The sequence below is a fragment of the Thermobia domestica genome, chromosome 5, assembly GCF_964235325.1.
Source record: "Thermobia domestica chromosome 5, izTheDome1.hap1.1, whole genome shotgun sequence".
Classification (NCBI taxonomy): Eukaryota; Metazoa; Arthropoda; class Insecta; order Zygentoma; family Lepismatidae; genus Thermobia; species Thermobia domestica.
This window is the reverse complement of record NC_137458.1, coordinates 19119862-19133602: the sequence shown is the minus strand read 5'-3', so window position 1 is coordinate 19133602 and position 13741 is coordinate 19119862. Positions and strand designations below refer to the sequence as shown.

Below are 13741 nucleotides of genomic sequence, written 5' to 3'. Positions count from 1 at the left end.
TTTATTTATTGCAAGACAAAATATATTGAAGATCAGTGTCCATAATATTACTCGATTATTTGAATAACGGGTTATTCAAATTTTAGCGTCTCTTCATTAAATGACAAGTAAAGATACGTGAAATGAGTTTCTGTAAAGAATGTATCTATTCTTAAACATCCGGAGCGTTGTGTCTTCTTGACATAACGAATGTGGAATGAATAAGCCCACACACATTTATATATTGTTATATAACCATCGTATGTATTTCTAAGACAAAAAGGTCGGTCTTTTTTGACAAAGAAAAATACATTCCATTCCCATTTACCCATCTATTGGCATTGAAATGCTCTTCCTGTCTGGTACTTGTTTCAAGGGCTTTTAAAGAGGTAAATATGGAGTAGTCACGTGTTCAGCACGCGACAGCAAACGTGCTTCCAGTGGTAAGAACAGAAACTTATCGTAACGACCAGCAATAGAATACTCTTATATTATTATTTCTTTATATGTACGAGCAGATACAATCTTATGATTGGTCCTATATCACATGACAGGGGTGCACCCATGAGGTCCACTGGGTCCACACTCCCCCCCCCCAAAAAAAAAATCTAATTCAACATACATTTGTACACTTTGTCAATAAAACTATAATTGTTCTAACAGGGAAATGATTGGTGTAGTATGAAAATTTGAGCTTACACTTCATCAGTATTCTTTCTCTTATAAAAACAATCTAGTTCTATAATTTCTTTCTGAAAATATATTAATATTACAGTGGCTTGTAGTGTTGGATCCCCCCTAACGAAAATTCTGGATGCGTCCAAGTCCCCATGCTCTTCAGGGGGACTTTGATCCGAATGGGATTCGCCTCACGATCGTTAGCCTAACCATAGACACCGACCTGAAGAAAATATTAGGGGGTCCAAACAATGAATAAATACAATCATAATCATATTCAGCTGTTTTCTATCAATTGCTTGATGAAGCCTCCCCTCCCTCCAGATCTCGATCCCTTACTCCGTTGCAAAATTCACGCTGCATTGATCTTCAATTGTCATATCAGTGCTGCCAGAGTGTTGGTTGAAACTTTAGTCCTCTATTAAACACCGTTTTGAAAAGAAATTGCGTTTTGTATCGAATAAGGCTGTTCCTAATGTTGAATTAAAGGCGCGATGAAGTTTACGGCAGAAATTCTTGCTCCTCTTTGTTAACTCTTCCTCGACAGGATTATATTGGGGGGGTGAGGACCCCACCTTTAAATATTGCGGGGTCCAAAAGTGTCCTACCCCCTCCCCCAGTCGGCGCCTATGAGCCTAACACATTTGACTACAGTATACCGACTACCACTGAGCCACAGTGCTTGCCCGTCACTTATGATGACAGAGCACTTGGGAAACAAATGACACGTGCACGCGTTCGAAAGTTCCGGCATCAAATCCTTGCACAGGCCTTGATATAATACATGGCCAACGGCACTTTCTTTTCGAAGTCTTTCCTCATTGTCAAAACACATCAAATGAAAACTATAAAATTGGTAATAGAAATCTATGTATGTCAACAGATTCGACTTCTTTTTAAATTAAAACAACTTTCTGTATTTTTGCCTTTCGCTATAAGCAACCCGTGACTTCTCAATGTTTGTCAATGATAAATTTGGCTCAGCCTTATCTAAATAGTACATTTAGGACAACTGATAAAGATAACAGTGGACTTATTATAGCATAATACTTAATACTATTCCATCTTCGCCAGAAGTTAAGCAATATATGATATTATTATCAACGGCAGCGATAAGTTAATTGAAAATAAGTTTTATATTATTTTTGAACAAATAAAGTTGAGTGTGTTTTCTTTTCTTCTTTTGCTGTTAAGAAATATCTGTCATTCTACTGTATTTCAGTAAAAATATATATATATATATATATATATATATATATATATATATATATATATATATATATATATATATATATATATTCTACCAAAATCACTTTTATTTGTAAAAAAAAAAAATGCTTTAATTGCAAGCTTGTAGTATTTACTAAATAATTATATGTTCAAGAAGGTATAGTTTGGAAAGGATGTGTGAATGTATTACTTTGGGTAGAAATATTAAGTAAAGTGGAAACGTGAGTGGGCTCATCAGCGATTCAACTAGGCTAGTTGTCGCCCGGGGCAAGAACTCGCCTCAGCGCCCCCTCCCCCCGAACACCCAAACCAAAACGCTCCCCAACTACACCTGATATTGGCATCACACAGTAAATCCCTATTCAATTATTTCTTGAGTGGTAAAGCTTGATTTCAAAATTACAGTACATAATTTAATTTTTAGTGCAACGTAAAACACCAAAGTATAGGTAATTAGTATTTGACTGCCAAATAATCTGCGAGTAGCATGCTTGACATATTCTTATACCGTAGTCTTATCACAATAACTGCAAGTCACAATGTTTTTTGAATTATATCTGGATGTGAAAGTACGTACGTGTAGAAAGTACGTAAGTATTTTTTCGCATTTGGGTTCAGATCCTGAAGCCGGCCTGACCGGCTGAAATATTGCTCATACCTCACGCGACCCCAAATGTTATTTTGAATGGGAGTTCTTTCTGACGATCCTAAATTTTTAATAAGTGCTTGATTTTACGTGTATATTACATATCTTATCTTTCAAGTATGACTAGGTTTACCAACTCTCCCATATTTTACTGTCTTATGTCTCCCGATCTCATTTAATCCAGAAGCGTATATCACTCGTGTTAAAAATAAAATGGCAGCAAAGTAATATTTAAATCTGTCACGTATTTTTTAGAAGATATGTTTGCACAATTCTTGGACATTGAGGTATATTTTAATAATGTAACTAATGTTCTTCCATTATAATCACTTACATCCATCTTAACCTTGACATTAAAGAAGATAATCCCTGTGACGAAAGTTGTTCCCTAAGAGAAAATAAAATATCAACACAAAAATTTCCACTGATGATAATCCTGTGGAAAAATGGATATCAGTGTTGCCAGATTGGACTACAAGTAGCGGATTGGGCGATTTTTTTTTAACTGCTCTCGCTACCAAAATTTCAAATTGGGTGACACGCTACTTTTGGCCTACTTTTAATTATGTGCAGGCTATAACTCTTCAGATTTCGCTACTTTCTTATTTTCACATATGAAATCACAAACTATTATAAAAAGTTTTCTTTGCTGAATATTCTATTCACAACCAAGGGCGCCCATCAGGGGGCGCAAGGTGGGGCGCTTGCCCCCCTTTAGTGGAAATTGTGCTTCGGAAGATCGAAAACTCAATAGATATTTTAGAACCACGTTAGTTTTTGATCTTCGGATCTCGCAACAGTGATGGCAGTCTTGCCAATTTGGGGGAAAATCGCTAAATCTGGGGGATTCGACCTCCACGATAGTGACAAAAAAAATTCCGATTGAGGATTTTTTGTGTGTGTGTAATTTTTAAATGACGATTTAGCTACTTACTTACAAATTTAGCTACTTTTTAACGCAAAATTTGAGACTACATTTGAAATGTCGCTTATACTTACCCCCCCTTGAAAACCACAACATGGGAGCCCTTGTTCACAACGAACAATAGTTTTAGTAAAACTAACATGTTCGATGTTAGTTTGATTTTTGTTTTAGTACTTTTTAATCTACAGATCTGACAACACTAGACTTTTGTTGAGTTGTGCTGTTGCACTATCATTGACCGTCTTGATGTCTCAGTTAATTCATAGGCCTAATAATTCTACGGAGCTGTGTGAATGTGAATTGCAAAATTATTTTACTGTATTATCCACATTAACATGAATAAGTGGTGCTACGACAAAAACTTCCAAAATTCATGACTCCCGGATAAAGAATTTAGTGAATGAATTGAACAAGTTGGAAATAGTGAAAAATCATAGTATAAACGTTGTAAAGTGTATTTCAGAACCTACAAAACTGACTTAAGCAAACATGTATCCTTGAAAATCAAAAAGGTCCCCCATTATATACTATCACCGTCTACCCAGTGCATTCCACAATGCAGTTCTAGTACCGTACTTTTGATGTAGTACGGAGTTTTCCCGAACACACCATTAGCAACAGTTCGAAGCTGCGGTCGTCGTCTGACCGGTGCCAACCCAGACATCTGACGTATTTTTAATTCCAGGTGTTTTTATTAAATCGATATAGTAAAGATACATAGTTGCAAAATATTTCATTTTTATGTTTCGGCTAAACCACGTTATTTTATTTTATTTTATTTTATTTTATTTTTATTTATTTATTTATTTATTTATTTTATTTTATTTTTTTTTTGATCTTCGGATCTGGCAATAGTGATGGGTATCTGTAACGACACGGGCAAAACAGAAAAGAAGTGCTGCTCACACAGAATCCTTTCTTTCTTACAAGAACAAAACATGGTCAAGTAATAGGAGCCGATCTAATTTATATTTCATGAAAGTTGAATTACAAATCACTATAAATTTTCATTTCATTTGCAGAGAATTTGTAGATTATAAAAGGAAAAAAGTTTAAGTGGCTGCCAAACATGTAAACAAACGGATTTACGAGATAAGGTAACTATTTATATATACTCTGCAATCATTTTATAGCTAGCTGTATTGTGTAATAAAACGTTTTTTTAAAATCGATTTAAAAAAAAATAATAGCCATAACGTCATAATATCAAGGGTAAAAGTGAGGGAAAACGCGGGGAACGCCGTCCCCCGACCTCGTAAAAATATGTACTTCGTCTCCCCAGTTCCGAAAAAATTACAATGGGCAAAGATATGCAGGGGGAACATTGTGACGTCATGCTGCTACCTACCGTCCCTCTACCTTTTCAGATCCACTTTTACCCCTACTTAACATAGTCCCTAAACAAGAATTTTAGGAATGATCCAAAAAAATGGATCAAAGGATTGCGATCTGGGCCAATAATTAGTCTTACGGGCCACAAAATTTTGGAACGGGCTTTGAATCACAGCAAACACTGTAAATGGGCAGGACGCCTGTTGTGTTGTTGTTACAATAAATAAATAAATTACTATTATTCCGCTGACGACTAGTTCAGCTCATAAAAATGAAAAAAAAAAAAAAAAAAAAGAATCGAGATTTCGTATCTTTTACGGAATAAGCACATCATACTGAGTTAAGTGATAGTTTGGGTTTGGCTACACTATACGTATGTAGTTTTCCAGATAGCTACAAGGCGTACAAGAAAAGTTTTGCCCGAAATACTCGTATATTGGATCTTTTGATCCAAAAAGAAGTTTTGTAACCGTAAGACAAAATGGTGGAGCATTACTTTTCCCCACAAAACATCGTTTGTCTCTGATGCTACTGCCTGGCCAACTTCCTTCAAGGTAAAAGAGTTTTATGTGTTTGTAAATTTGTTAGTAAGGAAATAACTTGAAATGATAAGTCGTACACACACATACTGTAACAAGTGGAAATACTAAAACAAAATAATACCATTAAAAAAAACTGGAAGAACCTGTTTGCACAAGTGCGATGCTTCTGCAATTATTAAGGGGTAACCATGAAACAACCACAGAGCAGATAGCTAGCTACAAAGATGAGGAAAAATGAACAAACTTACTTGAACATAAATATCGGAAACAAAACAAGTGACCGCTTCTATCCAAAGCCTCTTGATAAACATTCGTTCCTTTAACGTTTGTAACAACATTTTGATTCATTAATATTCTACAACCGTCACTGGCTTTTCGGTTCTGCTCAGCATACTCTGATTTCTACACCTCACAGCTTCTCCATCAACTAACTAAACACTCAATATTAAATCACAAAGAATTTTATTATACACACGTTAACATTTATAGTTACAGTTTCTGATCACATGCTTCAAAAGTACAGTTGTTGCTTGACCTAGCCTCAACCCGCTAAGCAACAAACCATCACGATTCACTGAGATAAACAACTCAAATGCATCGTGTTGTATACGTCAGGGCTTATTAAGATTTAATACTTTGTAATTTTAGATGTTAACTCGTTCTATATAAACCATCTGTGAAACAAAGCAGTTGATTACAATAATAGACAACAATTTGATATGAATAAATTACTCTGTGTGTGTATATATATAATTATCTAATGCAGTGAAGTATGAAAACTACATTAAACTAGGATTTGAAACATGAATATGCGTCTATAACACGATTTGTCCTGAAAACGGTATAATATTATTCTTCTACCTCCAGTGACCGCTGATAAAATCAAGAAATAACTCCTGGACTACTAAAAAATTGACGTATTGCTAACGAATAAAGCAATTTTTAAAACAAGAATTTTTGGAAACCTAAAAGTACATCAAAATACTGGAATCTTGGCCTATAATTAGTTTTTGGATCAGGGGCCCCTAAATCGACTTTTCGTATTTTCAACGGAATAAGCACATTATACTAAGTTAAGGTTTGGCTACATTATATGTAGTTCTCCAGATATAAGGCCTACAAGAAAATTTTTGATTGAAATAAATAGGATCTTTTGATCCAAAAATAAACAATACACAACAGAGGAGAGAGAAAACATACATCAAAGTAAAATATACGGGACAAAAAGTAGAAAATATGTAACACAGTGAATAGAAAATATGCAACAAAGCAAAACTGGACAACAGAAGAAAATATTCAACATAAGTAATATTATAAGATAGAAAATACTTCTATTTCAATTTATCACTTTGTTACATACAAAATATGTAAGCAAAGTTACATGTATGGGACTAAAAGTAAAAAAAAATGAAAATAGAAAATATGCAACAAAGTAAATAGAAAATATGTAATGAAGTAAAATTCATATGATCAAAAAGTGAAAAAATATGCAACATAATCATAAGACACTTCCACTTGATATGGGTGTTTTAATATATTTTCATGCGTCTGATTAAAAATATCTAGCGCCAGGGACGTACGCAGGGGGTGAGTCCTGGGGGTCCGGACACCCTCCGAAATCTCGACTTTTTTGTAAATGTAGTCTACTTTTAGGGGCAATTTTAGAAATGTTCATATAATTTAGACTCAAATTGTATTTGGACCCCACCGAAACTCTTTAGATCCCTCCCTAAATAAATTCCTGCGTATGTCCCTGTCTAGTGCACTATTTTGCACGTCATATCCTTTATAAAATTACAGTTCCCCTAACTGTCAGCACGAAAGGTGAAACCGCTAAAACGAAACAATGCAAACATCAAGTGAGAGACTTCAAAGACCGCTAACCCAGTAGTTCTCAACCGTGTGTCACGACACACTGGTGTGTCGCAATGTCCAGAGTGCTCAGCAAAGTGTCAAGAAAAAAAAATCACTACGTTAACCTATCGTTCAAGTACATAATTTTATTTTGATTTAAACTACATTACTAATTTACGAGATACATGTGTATGTTGCAGCGTCTCAACAACACGTGCTGAAATGAAAGGAATGTAAAAAAAAAAAAAAAAAAAAAAAAAGTCCATCTATCATAATGATAGTTTGGAAAGGGAGAAAACATTGTTACACTCGTTCACATTTATTATTATTATTATTATTATTATTATTATTATTATTATTATTATTATTATTATTATTATTATTATTATTATTATTATTTATTGATAATATGGAATCAATGTTTTGATATAGGCTATGTTTAGGGTGGTTTACAATCTGATGGTTCCAGGCTCAAACCCTGCGGCCCACAACCCTGATTGAAGTTCATTGTAAGACGCAGTCTTACATTAGTTATTAATAAAGCTTATATAGTAGTATATTTAAATGTTATCATTAATTTGCATATCAAAATGGAAATGGGTTTCTTTATTTTCAAATATTATTTATGTTATTAATTAACTTAGAATCATATTTATTTTTATTTCCTAAGTATTGGTAATATTATAGTTTATATCGAGAATGTAACGATAGATATTGGATTTCGTATATAGAAAGATAGACTCTAGTGAGTTAGATTTTTTTTAAGGCAAACTTGTAGAAGACAACGAAGCTCCAAAAGGTCAGTCACCTATGCTTGATCAGCCTAGCCAACTATATTGTGAGTTGAAACTAAAAATTACTGTTTTATTTCTGTTAAGCAGCTATAAGAATACTATATAGAACTAAAAAACCATAAAACACTCTGAGTTGTAACACTACCGAAAAGGCGACAGAAAGTCGGATATTTGTCTATTGTCAAAATTTAACACATAGATATAAAAACAGAAGGACAATGATGTGTTAAAATCTTGGGTTGACCGCCGATTTCACAAGAATTCGAGCTGGCGTAGCGAATCTAGCAAAACAGGCTGTGAATTCGTTCCAGGTTTACCAGATGAAGCAGTTTGTAATATCAAATACTAATAATAATTAAAATATGTAGGAATTAGTGTGTTTAAGAGTCAATTATGTATTGGAAAGCTACGCGTACCCTTATTGTTTTGTTTTACCTTTTCCGTCCTTCCGTATATCGTATCATAAAACTTTCTTTCAGCCGTGAGAAAAAAATAACAAGTACTATCTGGTATTGGAGGGTGGAGTTTTGGCTTTCTGCTGGGGACAGACGGAACTGGGAATCCTTACCCTAAGAAATTGTTTCAAATAAAGTTAATAGAGGATGACAACTCCATACCACATATGTATATGGTAACAAAGATATGTATATACTTGTAAGTAAAGTAGATGTATGTTTAATTTCATTCTAGAATTAATAATTTGTAAAATTGTCACGCGGAAGCAGAAAACTCCGAACTATTATGGTTGTCCGTGACATTGTTAATTCTTTCCGCTAGAGGGCTCCAGTGACTAGACACATGTCAGGTGGTGGAAAACATATTAACCGGCCTATTTTAAATGCAAAATTTTAAGGTTATATCAGAAGGGGACTATAACATATTTGGTATCTAATTAAAGGCCAAAGAATGCAGATTTTAGTGCTTGATTCGAAATTAGGTGACAGTCTATAAGAAGTGAATTATTTACGTATAAAGTCAATGTAAATAAAAATCAGCATACTTCCTTGCAAAGTTCCGTTAGCAGGTAGATAGACAATAGAAAAGGTTATCTCTATTGAAAAGCCAGTAGCTTTGATGCGAAGCACGACTCTTGGGCGTCAAACCCCTTTTACAAAACCGAAATTCTGAAGAAGAACAAGGCAGTTGGCGTTTAGATCGGGTCTGTGAAGTTGCTGCTCGTGTGAAAATAGTTATTTTCCAGAACACTATAAATTCAACGGTGTTAGTTGCAATGGAAGATAAGTGCATATATTTATTTTAAAAGTGAACTTAATTAAGTGCGATAAGTTGCACCATTGGTGTTCAAAATAAGTTAAATAAACTGTGTCAGTTTTCTAGACTATATGCATTTAAAGATCCAATCTGACACTACTGGAAATGAATACACACATCTTACGTATGCAGCAACAAATCATTAAAATATCTATATATATAGAGAGAGATAGAAGTGCAACTAAAACCAAGTTTGAAGTAGTTACGCAAGGACTTAATCTACTGTAGGATGCTACGGAAACCGTTCTAAAATACTATCAACATGAAAGAATAGACACTAAAATTGTGATTAATGCTGTGAAGTAACGGACACACCTACCTGGAAATTAAAGAAGATGAACTGTGCAATAGATACAAATACATATTATTAACTATGAACTAGTGATAAAAAAAATCATAAGAGTTTTTTTTTATTATTTTAGTTCAACTGTGAGCATATCTTATATCGATATCAATTAAGTGTTGTGGTTTAAGTGATTAAGTGCTGTGTTTATAATAAAAGTGTTTATTAAACTACATGGAGTTATCAACTTCCCTAACGGAATTTCGGCTGGTATGGTAAGTACCAGAATAATTTGTTTGTTTCTTGCAGGTTTGCTGGATTCCATGCTCTTTAATATCAGATGTTCGAAACTAGTAAGGTAATCACACACCTAATCTTTGATAAACCAAGGTGGCAGATAACTCATGCGTAAGTCCACATATCAAAGAAAGTCCGAAAGGGGCTACAGGACTTTAAATAAGGAACTCACACTTACAGGAATGGCATTATAGAAATTATATATATATATTATTATTATTATTATTTTAATCTTAGCTCTACCGATTTTTATCTAAATTTCAGTAATTTCTATTGTTTTATTTGGCATATCTTTTATTTTTCTTTAAATTTGGATGATACAACATTCCTGTAAGTAAAGGGGTAGTAAGAGAGAGATTTACATATGAGTTTCATACAGAGATTTCTCTTTTCCTCCCCTGCACTCCACATTATTTTGGCGCCCAGCGTGGGGCAATTACTACGCGTGTGTGCATAGTTGTTTTACACATTAGTTTGGCACCTAGCGTAGTAGCAATATTATATGCTAGGATTACAGGCAAAGGCGCAGTACAATCACATAATTTTGGCGTCCATGTGTGAGAGCTAAACCACGTTGATCATTTCTTTACTTAAATGTTTTAACACCCTACGTGTTTGGCAAGAAGTGTGCAGGTTACGCACTGTTGTTCACATCCTAGCGTATAACCGAGTGTGTGATTACTTAAAGATTAGTCAAATTATCGTGTAATGAATTTATTTTGTCCCAAATGCTTTCCAAAACATAATTGATATAAAAGTAAAATGTGTGTAGAAATGTGTTTATTTATAATACTTGAGAAGTTGTAAAGTTGAAGGGGGGAGATAAATTTATTGAGATAACGTTTACATAAAATAGAGATTCTTTTCTTTTTATTAGTCAATTTATTAGATTAGTTAGGATTGATGGTCTTGACTAGGTTGAAAAGCAGAAAGATGAACGAAGAAGTTAGAGATTTAAAACAAGCACAAAGTATGTCAGTTACAGAAGTAGGAGATCAGGGAGATGAAATTCAAATGAGAGACGAAAACATAGAAGTAGGTAATGAGACAGATGGGATAGGAGACACAACTAGGAGTTCATCAGACCCAGTGTTGCAATTCTTGGTGCGAATGCAGCAAGAATTGCATAACAAAATTGATAAATCGCAACAAGAGTTACAGCGTGAACTGAAAACCGAAATTAGGAAAGAGGTTCAAGAGTTAGGCTCTAAACTAGCACAAACTCACCAGGAGTTAGATAGTAAAATTAGTGCATTGTCTAGTAAACTAGAAGATACAAATGAAGAGCTGAGAAATACAAGAAGGGATTTAGAACATTCACAGAAAGAGCTTGAATCTAGGCTGAGTAGGTCACTACAAAATACAGAGCAACAACTACATAACGATATAGAGAACACCGTACAACAATTAAATGTAACAGTAAATCAAGTTTCTGAAAATTTAGACCAGACAGCTAGAAATTTAGAAGAAGTTAGAAATGATCTAGGAAATAAGATAGGATCTTTAGAAGAGCAAGGTGATAATATTATTGGTCATGTTGAAAGAAATCGGGCAGAAGTAGAGACAAAATTAAGTGACATAATTTCTGTACACGCGAATGTAACGGATGAATTAAGAAACACTATTGAGAGTGTAGATTCGAGAATAACTGGAAAAGTAGAGGCCATAGAAGAAATGATTTCTTCCAGATTAAATATCATTGAGTCAAATCGCGTAGAAGTCTCCTCACACACTAGCATTCCACCAGAACAGGCTATGCCCTCATGTTCACGTACTATTCCTACTGAATCAATTTTGCCGAGTATAGCACTACCTGCATCCTCTGTTTCACCACTCGATAATCAGACAGCACAGTTGTCGACAGTCATCAACCCTTTTATTCATCGTGATCTAAGTCTACCAAATTATCAAGGTACAGAGGACGAACCCCAAACATATAACTTTTTGCTAGACTTAGACAATTACTTCGCATTAACAGGTGTACCGAATGAAGCACGTTTGTCATTCATTAGTAGAACGTTAAAAGGGCCAGCACTTTCGTGGTTCAAAGTCATGCGTCAGAAAATTGTTACGTATGAAGAGTTTGTGATTAAATTTAGAGAAACGTACTTAAGTCAGGAACGATTGGCTACACTAAGAGCTAATTTGTTAACAGTTCAATTCGACAATAAGGTTCATAAAAATCCTTCTGATTTTCTGTTGAACATCCTACATCAAAATTCAATATTGGATCCTCCTGTAGACGAATCTTGCTTATTGAAACTCTTACCGAGAAAACTTCCAGTATATATATTTAGGACCTTAGTGGCTTCGAAACCACAATCTCTTACAGATTTACTCGCGATTGTGAACGAAGTACAGGCAACTCATTACGACCGAGATAGATTTCCTCCTCGTAGAAATATGAATATGTTGCAAGTGTCCTCTGAGAGGGTAGACACACATCCTCGTAGGAATAATAGAAGGAATGTCCCTTACACACGAGGACAGCAACGGAGAGACAATAGAGGCAATAGTAATGAGAGCCCAAATTCAGGTCATAACGGGAGAAGGGAAGGAGGTCAATCACCCCGTAATGAGCGCTACCCTTCACCTGAAAATAGACAAAACCACAGGGGACAGCGAGGTTCGAGAAGGGGAAATAACAACAGTACACGGAATGGAAGTAGAAATCAAAACAACTACATTCCGGAGCAACAAATACAACTGCTAGAAACCTATCATAATAGCGAAGGACAAGGTTACCAAACTAACCAAAATGCACCCAGTGTGACAGGGGGTCCTCACTATAATAACTGATGCTTTCCAGCACATACAGCGGGAAAGTTGGATGTAGTACTTGTGAATAGAACATCTGATATCCAACAGACGAATAAAGCCCTGTGTGTGCTCGCAAACAATAGTTCTGACTTGGCAGACGATAATGAAACATATGTTAAAAGTATTGAAGAGAATGAAAATAAATGTGTAAAATGCGAAGAAATAAATAGTACTCAAAATTTTGAAAGTAATACTAAAGACACTATTTCATTGTTATTGAAAGATGGTAGAAAGGTAGAATTAGAGAGGGAAATATTTAATGAGGCAAATGGAATTTTTGATAATCTGTTAGATACAAAAGACGACCCAGTTGTGAGAAACAATGTAGTAGTTTTACCAGAGATAAATGTAAATATTTATGCTCAATCTGTAAATGCATTGTTAGATTCTGGAGCGAGTATATCAGCAATAAATAACAACTTATTTGAAACGATACTAGGTAGCCAAACACAACCACCATTTTTAAAAGCAAATAACATAAAAGTTACTTCAGCGTTCGGTAAGAAGATAGCCACGGTCAAAGGTCAAACTCTTCTTGAGGTTATTGTACAGGGGAAAACTTATTATACAGTTGGCATTATTGTAGAAGGATTAAATAAAGATGTGATATTAGGATCTCAATTTTTCGTAGAATCCGCCGCTATTCTAGATTATTCAAGAGCGCTGTTGATATTACAAAGACCCCACTATGTTGAAGTTAACTTTAGAGATCAAGAAATATCGAGTGATGATTTAGTTCTTAGACAATTAGAGGAATCATTGCACAGTGGCATTATTAGTGAGTTAAGTGAGAAAAGTGACATAGGAGATAATGTAGAAAGTATACAGTTTCCTAAGGTAGGATTGGGGAATTCAAAGGCGAGGCTATTTGATAGTGACCCCACACTGCAGTTGGGTAAAAGAGTATTCCCAACTCCCACAGAACTGAAAGAAAGAGTGTTGTCTCCCGAAGAATGGGAGAAAATCAACACAAAGGCCACTGAGAAAGATATTTATGAACATGTAAATAACTATAAAGATCTCACTGATGAACAAAGGGGTAAATTAGCGTCCGTGTTAATAAAACACCTAGACATCTTTGACGAAAAG

General features: G+C 34.7%; 1 protein-coding gene across 3 annotated transcripts in view; it reads right to left on the bottom strand.

Annotated features, from left to right (window-relative positions):
• Positions 1–13741, bottom strand: part of Cipc (Clock interacting protein circadian) — a 127620-nt gene that overhangs the window by 12019 nt on the left and 101860 nt on the right. Inside the window, exon 1 of one of the 3 annotated variants that reach the window (XM_081758285.1) lies at positions 5581–5761. The exons of the other annotated variants lie outside the window; for them this stretch is intronic. Coding sequence (XP_081614411.1) covers positions 5581–5680 — 100 coding nt within the window. The 5' untranslated portion in view covers positions 5681–5761. Of the gene's footprint in view, positions 1–5580; positions 5762–13741 lie in introns of those variants that run through there. 3 annotated transcript variants of the gene reach the window in all.